Source organism: Dermacentor albipictus, chromosome 7 (genome assembly GCF_038994185.2).
Source record: "Dermacentor albipictus isolate Rhodes 1998 colony chromosome 7, USDA_Dalb.pri_finalv2, whole genome shotgun sequence".
Lineage (NCBI taxonomy): Eukaryota > Metazoa > Arthropoda > Arachnida > Ixodida > Ixodidae > Dermacentor > Dermacentor albipictus.
In genome coordinates, this window is record NC_091827.1 from 58,300,598 (window position 1) to 58,313,686 (window position 13,089).

General features: G+C 43.2%; 1 protein-coding gene across 1 annotated transcript in view; it reads right to left on the reverse strand.

The window, feature by feature from the left end:
* Window positions 1–9,368, reverse strand: part of LOC135912666 (medium-chain acyl-CoA ligase ACSF2, mitochondrial-like) — a 33,096-nt gene extending 23,728 nt beyond the window's left edge. The window contains exons 1-5 of the mRNA XM_065445157.2: window positions 9,155–9,368; window positions 5,657–5,837; window positions 5,032–5,160; window positions 3,285–3,338; window positions 724–842 (exon numbers count right to left, since the gene is read on the reverse strand). Of these exons, the coding sequence (XP_065301229.2) occupies window positions 724–842; window positions 3,285–3,338; window positions 5,032–5,160; window positions 5,657–5,837; window positions 9,155–9,237 (566 nt within the window). The 5' untranslated portion in view covers window positions 9,238–9,368. The remainder of the gene's footprint in view (window positions 1–723; window positions 843–3,284; window positions 3,339–5,031; window positions 5,161–5,656; window positions 5,838–9,154) is intronic.
* Window positions 9,369–13,089: the final 3,721 nt, after the last annotated feature.

The following is a 13,089-nucleotide window of genomic DNA, read 5'->3' on the forward strand; positions in this document are numbered from 1 at the left end:
GAAACAAAAATATGCAGAATCCACGCATTGTGGCAATCATTTTAAGTGAAGCTTTCCTTGGTGCTTGCAAGGAACACTGTTCTTGTTTAACGGTAATTTGCAAGTGTACAGTACATGAACATGAACACATTTTTGCCGGGATATGCCTCACTCAACATGTAGCCCCTCTACACCACAGATACGTCTGACCACAGCTCGGTGGTGGTCCAACGGAAACCAGTCTACACATCAAACCAAACTCATTCTGCGTTAAGTGTTTGTCAAAGTGCTCGCACCTGTATATGGCACGATCGAGTTTCACTGCAGTCTCATAGCACATCAATGCCATAGATATCATAGATACCAATGCCGCCCTGTTTCAGGCTTATGAGAAAGTGTCCACTCGCATCCCAATCCATCCTATGCCAAATCTGTAACAATGCTGCTCCGTTCTGCGTTTCTGGACGAAATTTTCAAAACACTCATTGGTGCTCATCACTCTCTGAAACAAATGTACGACACGCACACCACGGCGCAAGAAACCAAAAGTTGCGAAAGCACTGTGTTGCCATCTATGAGGCCCTAGCAATGCGTGGTAGCAAGGCTAGTAGGTAGCAGCCTAGTGCGTAGTCTAGTAGTGGGTAATGGGCTCATGTCTAATTGGCAGGACTGCAGCCGGCAGCTGCAAAGTGGGGGGAAAAGTCAAGGCAAATGTTTCTTGAAGAAAAAAAAAAGCAATCTCACTTTTTTGACTTCAACTGCCCTGGCGGGGAATCCTTCAATTCAGGTATCAAGGAGCAGAGCATCTCGTAGTAGTTGAAGCTCTTGAACGGTCGCGGAATGTAGATACCTTTGAAGTTCACCTGCCATAAAGCACGCTTCTTGAAAGGTATTCAAAGGTGAGGCTGAACACCACTCATTCCATCTTGGACTGATTCTACCGAAACAACATCAATAATGTGCTAGAAATCAAGATGCTGCTGTCCTGCACCAAGCTCATACCTTGAAATTAGGACACAATGAGAGAATATTGAAATACTAACAAGGTGCTTATGTTAAGCCCCTCTACTGCATCCGCCACGGTGGCCATGGCTTCTGCTGCCGAGCAGGAGGTTGTGGGTTCAATTCCCTGCTTCTGCAGCAGGATTCCAATGGGAATGCAATAAAGGGATGCTTGTGTGGTGAGCTTTCAGTGCACATTAAAGAACCTCAAGTGGTTGAAGTTTGTCCTCTACTGTGGCATCTCTTGTAATGCTGTCTTGCTTTGGTACTATGTTAAATCCTGTCAATCAAACATAATCACACTGTAAGTGAAGATCTTTCCTATACATTCAACTCCACACATACTTAACTCACTAACATTCAACATTTATTGCACTCGGTATGAGCAACAACGCAAAAGCACGTGACAAAGCACGTCAGCCATTGTAGCTCATACCGAGCTTGATAGTACACTCGAATACTTCCAAGCTTCACTGAGTATGTTATTGCATGTAAGGAGGTCCCAAAGCCAAACTGCTTGAGAATGTGCATTGAGTTTCTTACAGAAAATTACTAGAAGTAACTGTAGTGCCAGCATCTGTGGGAGCTGCAGGTACGGCAGTTCGGCCAACATGGGCACAAGGATTAGCACATGGATTCGCCTCAACTTCGTCTTGCTGGCTTCAGACGGCTTTGTGACTTTGCAAGCTGATCATTTTCGACAAAACACTGCATTGTAAATGCAACAATTTGAAGTGACTATGTATGTGCGTGTAGGCCAGCTGCGCTTAGAAAACTATGAATACTTGGAAATTTAGGAAGATAAAGTGCAGTAAACAAAGCCACAAGAACATCTGAAGCACAAGCACGAAAATTAGACAAATCCATTTACTACCAATAATTTTCACGGTAGCTGAATGATCACAGTGTTTCCTCTAATCATCTTTGTGGGGGAACACTGAGAAAATCAGCCCAGCACAGTGGAAGCACAGTAATGCCAGAGTTAAATGCGTCACAAAATAGTAGCAGAAAATGACAGTGCTTCTTGTACAGTAACTGAAAAATGGTACACTAATAAATTACAGTACGTATAAATAATGCAAACGAAAACTTCCAGCCAGTGGTACAAGATACAAATAATATCAGTGCAAGTCAACAATAATTACACAACTGGATTTCTTCTTCCTTTTTTTTTCTACCATCGGCCTGTGAGACGATGAATTTTTTCAGGTTGCTGTGAAACAAGTTCTCAAACCAGAATAATTTGTTGGCTAGAAGTATATGAATTATTAAATTGATATTGCAGCAAAGAATGCACTCTGCTCAGCGTAATTGGTAAGCCTGTGAGCAAAAGAAAGAGAAAAGCCCCACGCTGATGTCACAGTCAACAAAATCAATGCATGAATGCAGTGACCCCCTGCTTTCTTCAGTAGTGCAATGCACAATACCTGCCTGCTTAAAAACAACACTGCATGTCTCAATTAAACAAACAGCTTGCAAACAGCGATGACAACTGAACTTGTTTCAATTTCACGCTGAACAGCTAGCTGGCCATAAAAAGCTTTTAACAACAATAAATGTTTAAGGTTGCGCAAGAATGACATAAAACAGCCGCAGGTGTGAGGCCTGGTCCGTACCATATATGTACACTCCTGTTCTCTTGTTTTTATTTTATTATCCTAGCATTAATCAAGCGCTGAAAAACCTGCAACAGGTGCCCGTCACTCATGTGAGCACCTGCTAGTCGTTTGGAAAACAGCCCTCAGCTGTGACTTGAGCTTATTTGTTTTCTAATTTGCTTCTGATTGTCTTATCACTGAATGAACTTATGTTTCATTACCTTGTTATGACATTACAAGCTGTGCTGCACTGGTTTTAGTTTGTTTGTTTTCCATTTTCTGTTGATTAACACGCTTCTACAGATCCTCTGGTATCCCCACCCTTCTTTCTGGTCCATGATGCTGCTGTTGCAAATTTACGTTTCTTTTACAGAAGACTTCCTCCATATAAATATTTATACATTCCGTATGTAATCTTATCTTTCTAGTCTCCACTGATTTTTTACCTTATTAATTTTTTAAGACAGAAGACGTTTTTGTTTGGTTTACACAATCTTTTGTGCCCACTCCACTTCTGTATCACTTCTACCCCTGTACTTAGGAAGCCAGATTTCCGAAGGCATCAGAAGCTGCATATCAGGTACACACAGACAGTACCCCAACTGTCTCTTTAATTATTGTGCTATACTGTGCTAAATTAGTTAACCACCTTAACTTCAAGCTGCACCAAAGGTGTCCACTGTTTGATCAAACCATGACACTTACGGTTGTCAGGCACTTCTCGAATTCTGGAGGTGTCAGGCCAAAGTGAGTGCTTGCCTGCAAACAAGAACCAAGAAGAGCACTTGTACCACTTCGTGCAATAATTTTTTCTTTATTCTCACTTCACTTTCTTTTTGGTACACAGATTTTGATTCCTCACTGAGCACAGTGCACAAAGCTTTATGTTGAATAGAGAAACAACATATCAAAAGCCAGATTTTACCCTCTTGTTTGGGTAACCAATGCCCCACTTAATCAGAGCCAGTTCCTGTTTAAAGAACATCTTTAAGTACAAAAATTGGACTACCAAGGCAGACTGTCATTGAGGGTTCCTATTTTTCGGAAACTATTGTACTATTCGGGACTACCGGAGAAAATCGTTGTTACATTCGAAACATGAAGAATTTTCCGTTATTGTGCTATTGTGGTTGCTAATATGCGTTTGTGCACTCCTGGTGAAGAGCTCACCGACTCCTGGCTTGCTTACTTCTATGTTTATCTGTCCCGAGAGCCCTGGAACGTGTATGAACGTAATTCTGCAGCACTATATTGTCCATTGTATGTTATACATCTGTGAAAGTTGAACTTTTATGCTGTATGCACTATCCAGGGTGCAGACTACATGTAATTTAATTTTGTGAGATCATTTTTGTTCGCAGCCACAGAGGACTATCAATGTTGTCAAAACCAGGTTCCCTTACTTTTAGCACAATAAAAAAAAAGAGTTACAAACGCACCCACAACCTCTTTGAAATCTAGTTCACACACTGAAATTAACTGAGCAATGATCTTTGCCCTCCAAGAACAATATTTTTAGCTGACATCGGTGGCAGTACCAGACGTGGCTGGTTTTCAATGCTTCAATTTGTCTTCACAGGACAATTATGTTTTAGAGTAACTTCTATTCAATCTTCTAACAAATGATTTTGATGATTAATGCCCAACAACAAATTCTTTACTTGCAGATTATACACTGTGTGCAGGTTGCACGTGAAAAAAACTTTCTTTTAAGTTCAACAGCTCATCCTACAGAATAAAATGGATGGCATATCTTAGATATATATGTAGAGATAGTTTTCTTCAGTAAAGTTCAGCATGGGTTTACTGTGTTCATCACAAGTCCACTAAATGTAGTCTGGTGGATGGCTTGGACTTGGACTGTACACCAGGTGCGAACTATAAACTAGAAAATCTGGCACTCATATTTATTGTAAAATCGCATACAGAGGATAGATCAGTAGTGCTGAAAGTTGGCAAGTACTATACAGAAACATAACCTCGCAGTTGTCTAATATTGTCTACAACACCCTAAAAGAATGTGCCAGCTGTTATGAGCGCCCCAAAGCAGTGACTCTGAGTTTCCATGACACACAAGGCAAGGAAACATGAAACATTTAGGTTGGCATTCGTCAATTATTTCATGGCACACGAGTACACATGCACACTTTAAGTGGTTGCAGCAGTCATGCTGAATGTGCATTAATAATGACTGTTGCCATCCTGAACATGAGTTCACTGAATATACAGTTCCATATTTCTCCTTTTTCTTTTCAGGTGGGGTCGGCTGACGTTCCGACTAGGGCAGCAAGTCACACTAACATGTGACACACTGCATGTTACAAGGACTCGTTTACTTCTTATACTTGCAATACATCACACGCCTTACGCTTACAAATACAATGACAGTGCATATGAGTTAGGCTTGACATACCATTGGAGCATGCCATTCCTGCTAATCACCAACACTCACCGAAAGTACACCGGCTTTGGCTGCAGCACCGGCCACAAGAGTCCAATTAAAGGTGCTCGGTGACCAGATCATCAAGGGGTCACTCTTGGCAAATCCTGCAGACAGAAGGCCTTGTGCCAGACGGTCCACCTGTAAAGGCGAGGTCCACTCATTGAACAATACCAAAATTTGTATTGTTCATCCTGAATTAAGATAAGCATCTTGGCTAAGCAGAAAAGACATGACTGGTGCACAGCTAGGCTATAGCCAATCCAAAATGCTTTGGTTTCCAAGACGCTATCCGTAGCAAAGCTGATAATTTGGAATGTATATAACATAGCGATTCTTTTTGCCTGATTCTATACCTTTCTTAGCATCTACCACTCACAATGACTGGCCGATCCTGGCGATAACATAGGCAGAGCATTCTCCAGACCACTGACAAAGTGGGAAAAGGAAAAGAATTGGAATGGAATCGTTATATTACCTCAGCTCCTGTTCTATGTTTAAATAATCATCTCACTTACAAAGGCTGTAATCTCAGTAAAATTGATGCTTTGGGCAGCCTGGAGAACTAATCAATCCTTTCAGGTTTACTTAATTGTATTTTCCTTTAGCATCCCTTCAACAATCAAGCCACCCTGACCTGGTCCTTGTATTCGGCGTAAGTGCAGAGCCTCCCTTCCTGAACAAAGGCCCACCCCACGCGGTCCCCCCACTTGTGGGCCGCGGTGTCAATGCATGTGCCCAGGGTGTCTTCGGACAATGGCTTGGTGCATGGCTCAAGCCAGTAGCTGGACTGCAGCTTCCCGTGTGCTGCAGGCTGACTGTATGTAGAAAATAAGAGGTGGCCAGTGTGATCGATCTCCTTGCTGTATAAACACAGAAAGAGAGATGCAATGACAGACGAGAAAGTAAACACGCATAGTAATCCCACCTGCAACTCATCAACCCTTGCTCAGTTACCTTGGAAAGTAAAACAGCCAACTTAACTAACATGCAATGTTTCATTTTTATGCCTGTGACATTGCATAAGTTTGCCACCAGTGCCATATGAGTGGATAGGTACCATAATGAATCAGCACCAGCCTGCCCTGTTCAAAACTCTTAGCTTCATGTTCCATTTATTAAGGTCTCTTAAATAATGACCACAAGAATTCAGCAGTTTTTGCTCCTTTGATCAACATCAAAGCATGTCTCCACCCATGTTTCTTCTCTAAGTTTTCCAGAATTAATCAACCCAAATTAACTTGCCCAGTTCCTCACACTTTTTATATAAATGCCTCTGATGGCAGAGATGTGGCCAAGGGGGGCACACCGAGCACGTCCCCCCTTTCCTGCCGCTCCTCCTGAAAAAATTCTTGGCTCCGCCACTGTCTGATGGTGCACCATTTTTGCATGGGCACCACAACTTCACAATCCTACTTGAACCAGAGGTACACATAACATTCTTCAGTGCATTTCTAAGAATGCCAGCAATGTCTTCCCACTACAGACTGGCACAAGCTGCCTCTTACTCACACATGCATTTGACCAGCCTAAAAAAAATATGTTGGATAACTGATAGAGACAACCACCACCACACAAGACTGTTGATCCATGAACACCCACATGGACATAGAACAACCTGCCACCAACAGTGATTAAAATATTATATTTTACATTTAAAAAATAAATAAAACAAAGTGTGCATAACTATTTCAATATGCAAATACAATGGCAAAGTTAAGTGACTACACACAGGCAGTAAACCTTAATTGTGACCTAATAACTGCATTAGAGTCTCGTAATGAACCCGGCTCAGTTGATGTCAAAGCAACCAGCTGCAGCAATCGTAACCGGTGGCACTCTGAACTTTCAACTCCAGGCACATACAAGTGAAGTTTATGCAGGAAGCCTCAGTGGAAAACTGCCTTGTTTAAAAACTCTACGTATCTGAACAGTGCATCCCCTGGCATCCCACAAAAGATATGTAGCCTGCATGCTTAAACTAGGCTTCACCCCTTGGAGAGAGATAAGCCAGGAATGTTACTTCTGAAGATATTAGATGACTAATAAAATTACAGCCACAGATGAGATATGGGTCATAGCAGTGCCACCGTGACAATATCAAAAAATGAGCCTGGACAACATCTAGCAGGTCCCAAAAGCAGAAAGTTGGTTTGTGCAGTGACAACTCTGTTCACACTCATATCTGAACATGACAACTGCATCATACCAATAACTAGAGCAGAGTGGTCTATAGGAAGAAACCTAGGCAAATGGCATCATCATGTGCATCATATGATTGTGTGAGTTGATCTGTTTGAATGTGCTAATTGATGGGGTTTAACATCTCAAAGCTAAAGGCTGTGGTGCTGCATGTAGTGGCAGGTTCTGAATTCAATGTACAGTTGAACCTCACTAGTCATATCAAGCGAGAAGATACCTTTGTTATATTCGATATTCGTTATAAGCATATAGTCACTACACACTGATATTGGCAAGAAATTTTTTCATATGTACTTCGTCACATACAACACTTTATATCTGGGATCGTTATATCAAGATTTGACTACTCACTACAAGGTACTGTAATGGGCTCCTGAAACTATATGTAAATGAACATTTTTAAATTTATCCCCCATTTGCAAGTGACCAATACAGGCAGTAATAGATCCCAAGATCAACATGGCCATGGTGCCAATCTAATGAGTGAAAAATTGCCTAAGCAATAACTTATACAATACAAATACAAACACGAGGGCAGAACCATATTCTATCCACTTATTCCAGTAAAGATATGTTTTTTTTCTCTTGGCAATTAACGATTTTGTAATGTGCATTGTTATAAGATGCTGTGAGAGCTTAACACAGTTAACAAGATAAACATGTATTCCCATTAACAACAGACACAGAAAAATCTGTGACACTGATAATTCTGATGCTCTAATGCTTAAATGTCTCGCTGTGCTCAAGGGGAGCCCTCATGCATATATGGGCTGCTCACTGTATGTACTATCAGCATATTCAAACGCAAATAAGTTGAAAATGACTAGAGTTTAGAGTTGCATCCCTGGGTTCACCTGCATTTGTAACCGCAGCTTCATTTAGGCTTCAAAACATACATCTGGGCCTACTCCATGCTTAGAAACCGGCTATGTAGTGACTGCGTGTCACTCCCATGCAACCATACGGGGCAGGTAATCAGTTTTTTTTTCTCGTTCTCGTTTCGATTCATGCTGGTGTTATGTGTATGTACATACACATACGATAGAATGAATGGGTCTGTTTATGTGTGCATGCCCTGGTAAAAAAAATAAGGTTTCAAATATTTAGCCAATTAACCCATGGTGTTAGCACTACAGCTCATCATCCTTGCATAGCCAATTAATCGCTCTCTGCATAGGTTCAATTTGCTCTCCGGATTAAATGGCTAATTTTTTAAAACTCATTTAGCTTAACCATTTCACTGCTGGGTATTTTTTCCGACATCTTTTCAATCACTGTCAGACTCTTTTTTTTTTTTTTTACCATGGACATTTCGTGCTACATAGTAGTTGGTTCTTCGGTGTTGCTTTATTCCAACGCAGAATCCATCAACAGTTAACAAATCTCTTTGGCTGCCAACGCATGAACAGACCTGCTGCATTTTTTTTTTTAAGTGCTCCCACAACAGAAAACTTAAAAATGTTTGCTCCTCCTGCTATTGGAAATTTAACTGGCACGTTTTATGTGCTTAGATGGCCTCTCCATAAATGGTACAACAGAGCTGCCATGTTCCTATTTTGAGTGACTTGCTTCTAAAGAGGCAGAGAATGCCGAAAACGAACAAAAAAAAAAACAAGTATACTCGGGAGTGGCAGCCAAAGGTGCTATGGTATATACACGTGTGTGCTTGTTTACCTTATATATATATATATATATATATATATATATATATATATACTCCCGAGTATACTTGTTTTTTTTTTCTTTTTTTACCGTTTCCGCATGAAGCATTGCATTATACCGCCCTTCACAAGTGGGCGGTCACCGCTTCGGAGAAAAGTTGAAAAGCGAACCGAGCTTCCAGTACGACCCCAGCGATACATGCGCCGGCCTCTGCATCTCAATCAACTTCGACCGACGGTCGACACGTAGTGAACCGTTGCGTTGAGCATACCTGCAAAGCGGTCGGCGACAGTGTCCTGCAACAACCACGGCCCGTACGGCGAGGCGGCGTGCTGTCAAAAGTGAGATGGGCATCGCCGCTACGCACTCGCTCCTCGCTCTCCGCGTCTGACTCTCGAGGATCAGCTGCCGCGCAACCCCTCCCAGGAGATTTATTCTACTCACGACGGTCAGTGTAGCCAGACGTCCGACACTGCTGCACGCGCGCGTATGCGGGGACACGCGCGCGCGGTGGCGCCCCACGCGTGGAATGTTAGCGTACATAAAAAAAAATAGTTAACAGTAACCACTTGTAGCGTCAGCATGCTGTCTGGTTCACATTTCAGCCGAGGTTTACATAGCCGACGTCGGTCATGCATCAACGCCAGCTGCAAAACTGGCGACACAACCGACAGATCGATGTAACAGCCGGCGCTAGCTTAGCACAGCTTCGAGTATGACGCGTCGTTAGCATATGTCGTTACAACATAGATGCCCCGACCTCAAGCCCGTTTAAGCGATATGGCCACATGCGGGGGCAGCTCCTCGCACATGTGAATATTTGTTTCGCAACAGTCTATACAAAAGGGTACAAGGGTAGTACGTTTGCTGTAGATGTGCCTTGCAGTGAAGCTAGAAGTTGTGTTTCAGCGTTGCTCCCGTTTGTGCAATATGCTAAAGTAGCACCAGAGTCCTTCAAGATTCTAGATACAGTGAACTAGAATATATGTTTTCTAGTTCACTGTAATTCTGGAAGCACTGAACTTCCTCCTAGGGCTCAGAACACTTCCGTCGCCCTCGTACGTTTACAATTTTCCTGCCAGTCGGCGTTAAAGCATATATTTATGAGCCACAAAACCTGAAAACATCACTTTGGAGGAGGAGGAGGAAATAACTTTATTGCGTGTCCTGCGAGTTGGTGGGGCGGGCCAAAGGCCCCGCCTAGGTTAAAAAACATATTTAGCGCCAGTGGCCGAGGACAGAAGGAAAAGACTAAAGAAGAAAAACTAAAATCACAGAGAGATATGTCACTTTAATGAAAAAAAAATTGGCCTATGATATAAGCTTCTTGGTAATGCAATCTTTGAGCGCAGCTGCTGCCTTATTTCATCAACAGCCAATCGCATACACACGCAGTGCCAAACGGAGGCGGTTCTGCGTTTCGGATTGGACAGCACACACCGCGATCAGCGGCGCTCCGGCGATGCGCCATGTTATCAGCGCCGCGGAGAGGGTGGGAGGGGGGGGGATATGCAATTATTATTTAATGTTTCTTCTAAGGTGAAACGAGGAAACGGGTGGAGAACACGGGTTTTCAGTAGAGGTCACACACTGACAGACAGGCCTCAATGTGGCCGCACAAGGTTGGGGTACGTTGGAAGTAGAAGGGGACGAAGCGCTATAATTGTCTTTAGAGTTGCCGCAACGGCACTGCGCGAGGGGAGGTATAAGGCAAGAGTGGAGGCGAGAGGACAGCCAGGCGCAAGCAATGACAGAGGCGACAAATGCGACTGGTGGTGGTGGTAACAACTTTATTGAGATTCTGCTCAGTTATGAGGAACGCGCCCCACAAACGGGGAAGCGAGACACGGCTGAGAGCTATATAGCCATTCGGAGACGGAGAGCCGTGGATCACGCGCGAGGCGGCAAGGAGCGCCCGGCGCTGGCACCGCGGCAGTGCCGCGACAGAGTGAGAAGGGACGGCGAGGGCGGAGTGGACGGTAGCGGCGAGAGTCACCGCAACGCCGCTGCGCGGAGGAAGGGGGCGAGAGGATAGGCGAGAACACGTGATCCGGCTTTGGAGGACAAGAGGAAAGCAAGGCTCGCGCCGTGCACCAGATATGGCGCCAGGAGCGCGCGCGGCTAGAGCAGCGCGCTGGACCCGGCCATGGAGCTGGTTACGGCGAGGCACAACGGCGAGGCCGACGCGATGGATGGATGGAAGGTAGGAGCGTCCCTTTGAAACGGGGTGATAGCAGTTGCCACCATGCTCAGTTTATTTTTGTTTAGCTGTGTTGTGTTATTAAAATTCGCCATTTTCTTCGAATACGTCTACCTTTTTAACCTTATGTCACCTCTCTGATTTTGAGCCCCCAATGCTCCAATCGCCTTTTGCTAATTTCCACTGCGTATTTATCTACATGACTATTGTTATCTCTGAACTCTAGGGCCTCAGGAAGCACGACTGTGCCCACATCAACATCGGGATGGATACCACGACATTTTAGTACGAGTTCTTCTATTGTTTCTACATATTTACTACACACAGTACAATTGTCTTCTTCTTTGTTAAATTTCTTTTTATAGCTCTGTGTTTTAAGACATCCTGACCTAGCTTCAAAGAGTAGGGCACTGCTTGAGTTATAGAACGCTTCCTTTCTGATCTGCTGTTTCCAGTATCAATATAGTTCAACACTATGCTTCTTTTCCATTGAATTTATCCAATTTTTACCTTCCGCGTTTTTAACCTATCGTTTAATGCTCCGTCTTTCTTCGTCCTCATGTCTGGCATACTTACTGGTTAGCTTCATGGTTCTTTTCTGCCATTGTGAGTCAACGCTCTTTCTGTATAAATACCTTAGCTGCCCACCTGTTATCGTCCAATTTCCTCAGGCGTTTTTCGTATAGGATTTTACTCTGAGCTTCCCGTGCATCGAACGATGCCCAGCCCATATCCCCCTGTACTGCTTCGTTTGTGGTTCTCCCCTGGGCACCTAGTGCTAATCTTCCAACAGCTCTCCGATTTACTTCTAGTCTCGACTGAACCTCTGCCCTTAAACACAGGACCGCATTCCCTAAAGTAAGCCCCGGCACCATTACTCCCTTCCACATGCCTTTCAGTTAGGGGTGTGCGAATATTCGAAATTTCGAATACGAATCGAATATTTTCCTTATTCGAAACGTATTCGATTTGAGGAATGCATATTCGGAAATTCTCGAATATTCGTGGACGGCCGAATAACGGTAGAAACGGCGAATATTAGGACAGACTGCAGTAAATTGAGCAATTAACGAATTATATGCTTGCTCCGCTTTCTCCTAAGATCATGTTTGTTCACTGAGAACTTCGCATGATCAGCTCATTATCTGTAGGCTCTGTTTCAGTCTATCTACATCACGCCTGTGATACATGATCAGTTTCAGTTTCTTTTATACCAAGCTTTATTCCAGGACTATTTCATAACGATATATGATGTACTTTCGGGTTCTGTAAGTATAGGCAATAAGATATGTAGTGTATGTATATGTATGTATCTAAAATACACGTGTATGGAATTAAGGCTTCTGACGATCTAGTGATGAACACGGAGAAGACACATTGGGCATCAGCCCCTCAGAGGGAAGTTACAAACTATACGAAAAAGCCTATTCTGGAAAGGGGGAAGGATCCTTTTGAGTGGCGGCAGTCCATTGGCCGCTTCAAGTAGCCGCTTTTTAAGTGCATTCTTACAGAAGTACTTGGCCATCCCTTCCACCTCAGTTCCTAGTGAAAGTCTTTTCTACCGGTGGAAATGTCACAATGAATAGCAAGCGCTTACTTTCTGAACATGTTGAGCAGCTAATTTTTCTTCACAATAACCTGTAACAAGCGCATTACCTGACTTAGAGCATTACTTGACATTACCTGAGTGCATTACCTATAATGGATGCCTCTTTAACCTGAAGCAGCCTTGTAAAATGCAATATTATTTTCAAAAGGGTAATAAAACTATTGTTACCTCGTTTTGAATTTTTCAATAATACACACATATTCGATATTCGATTCGATATTCGAAGACAGTTTTTTGCCTTATTCGTGTTCAATTCGTATTCGAAAAGTTCAATATTCGCACACCCTTACTTTCAGTACCTCGTACCTGTTGTACCCCCACAATGCCCTATGTTTCATCATCCCGGAATCTCTTTGCCCTTTTGCTATGAGAGACTGTTCGTGCTCTTCCATGTACA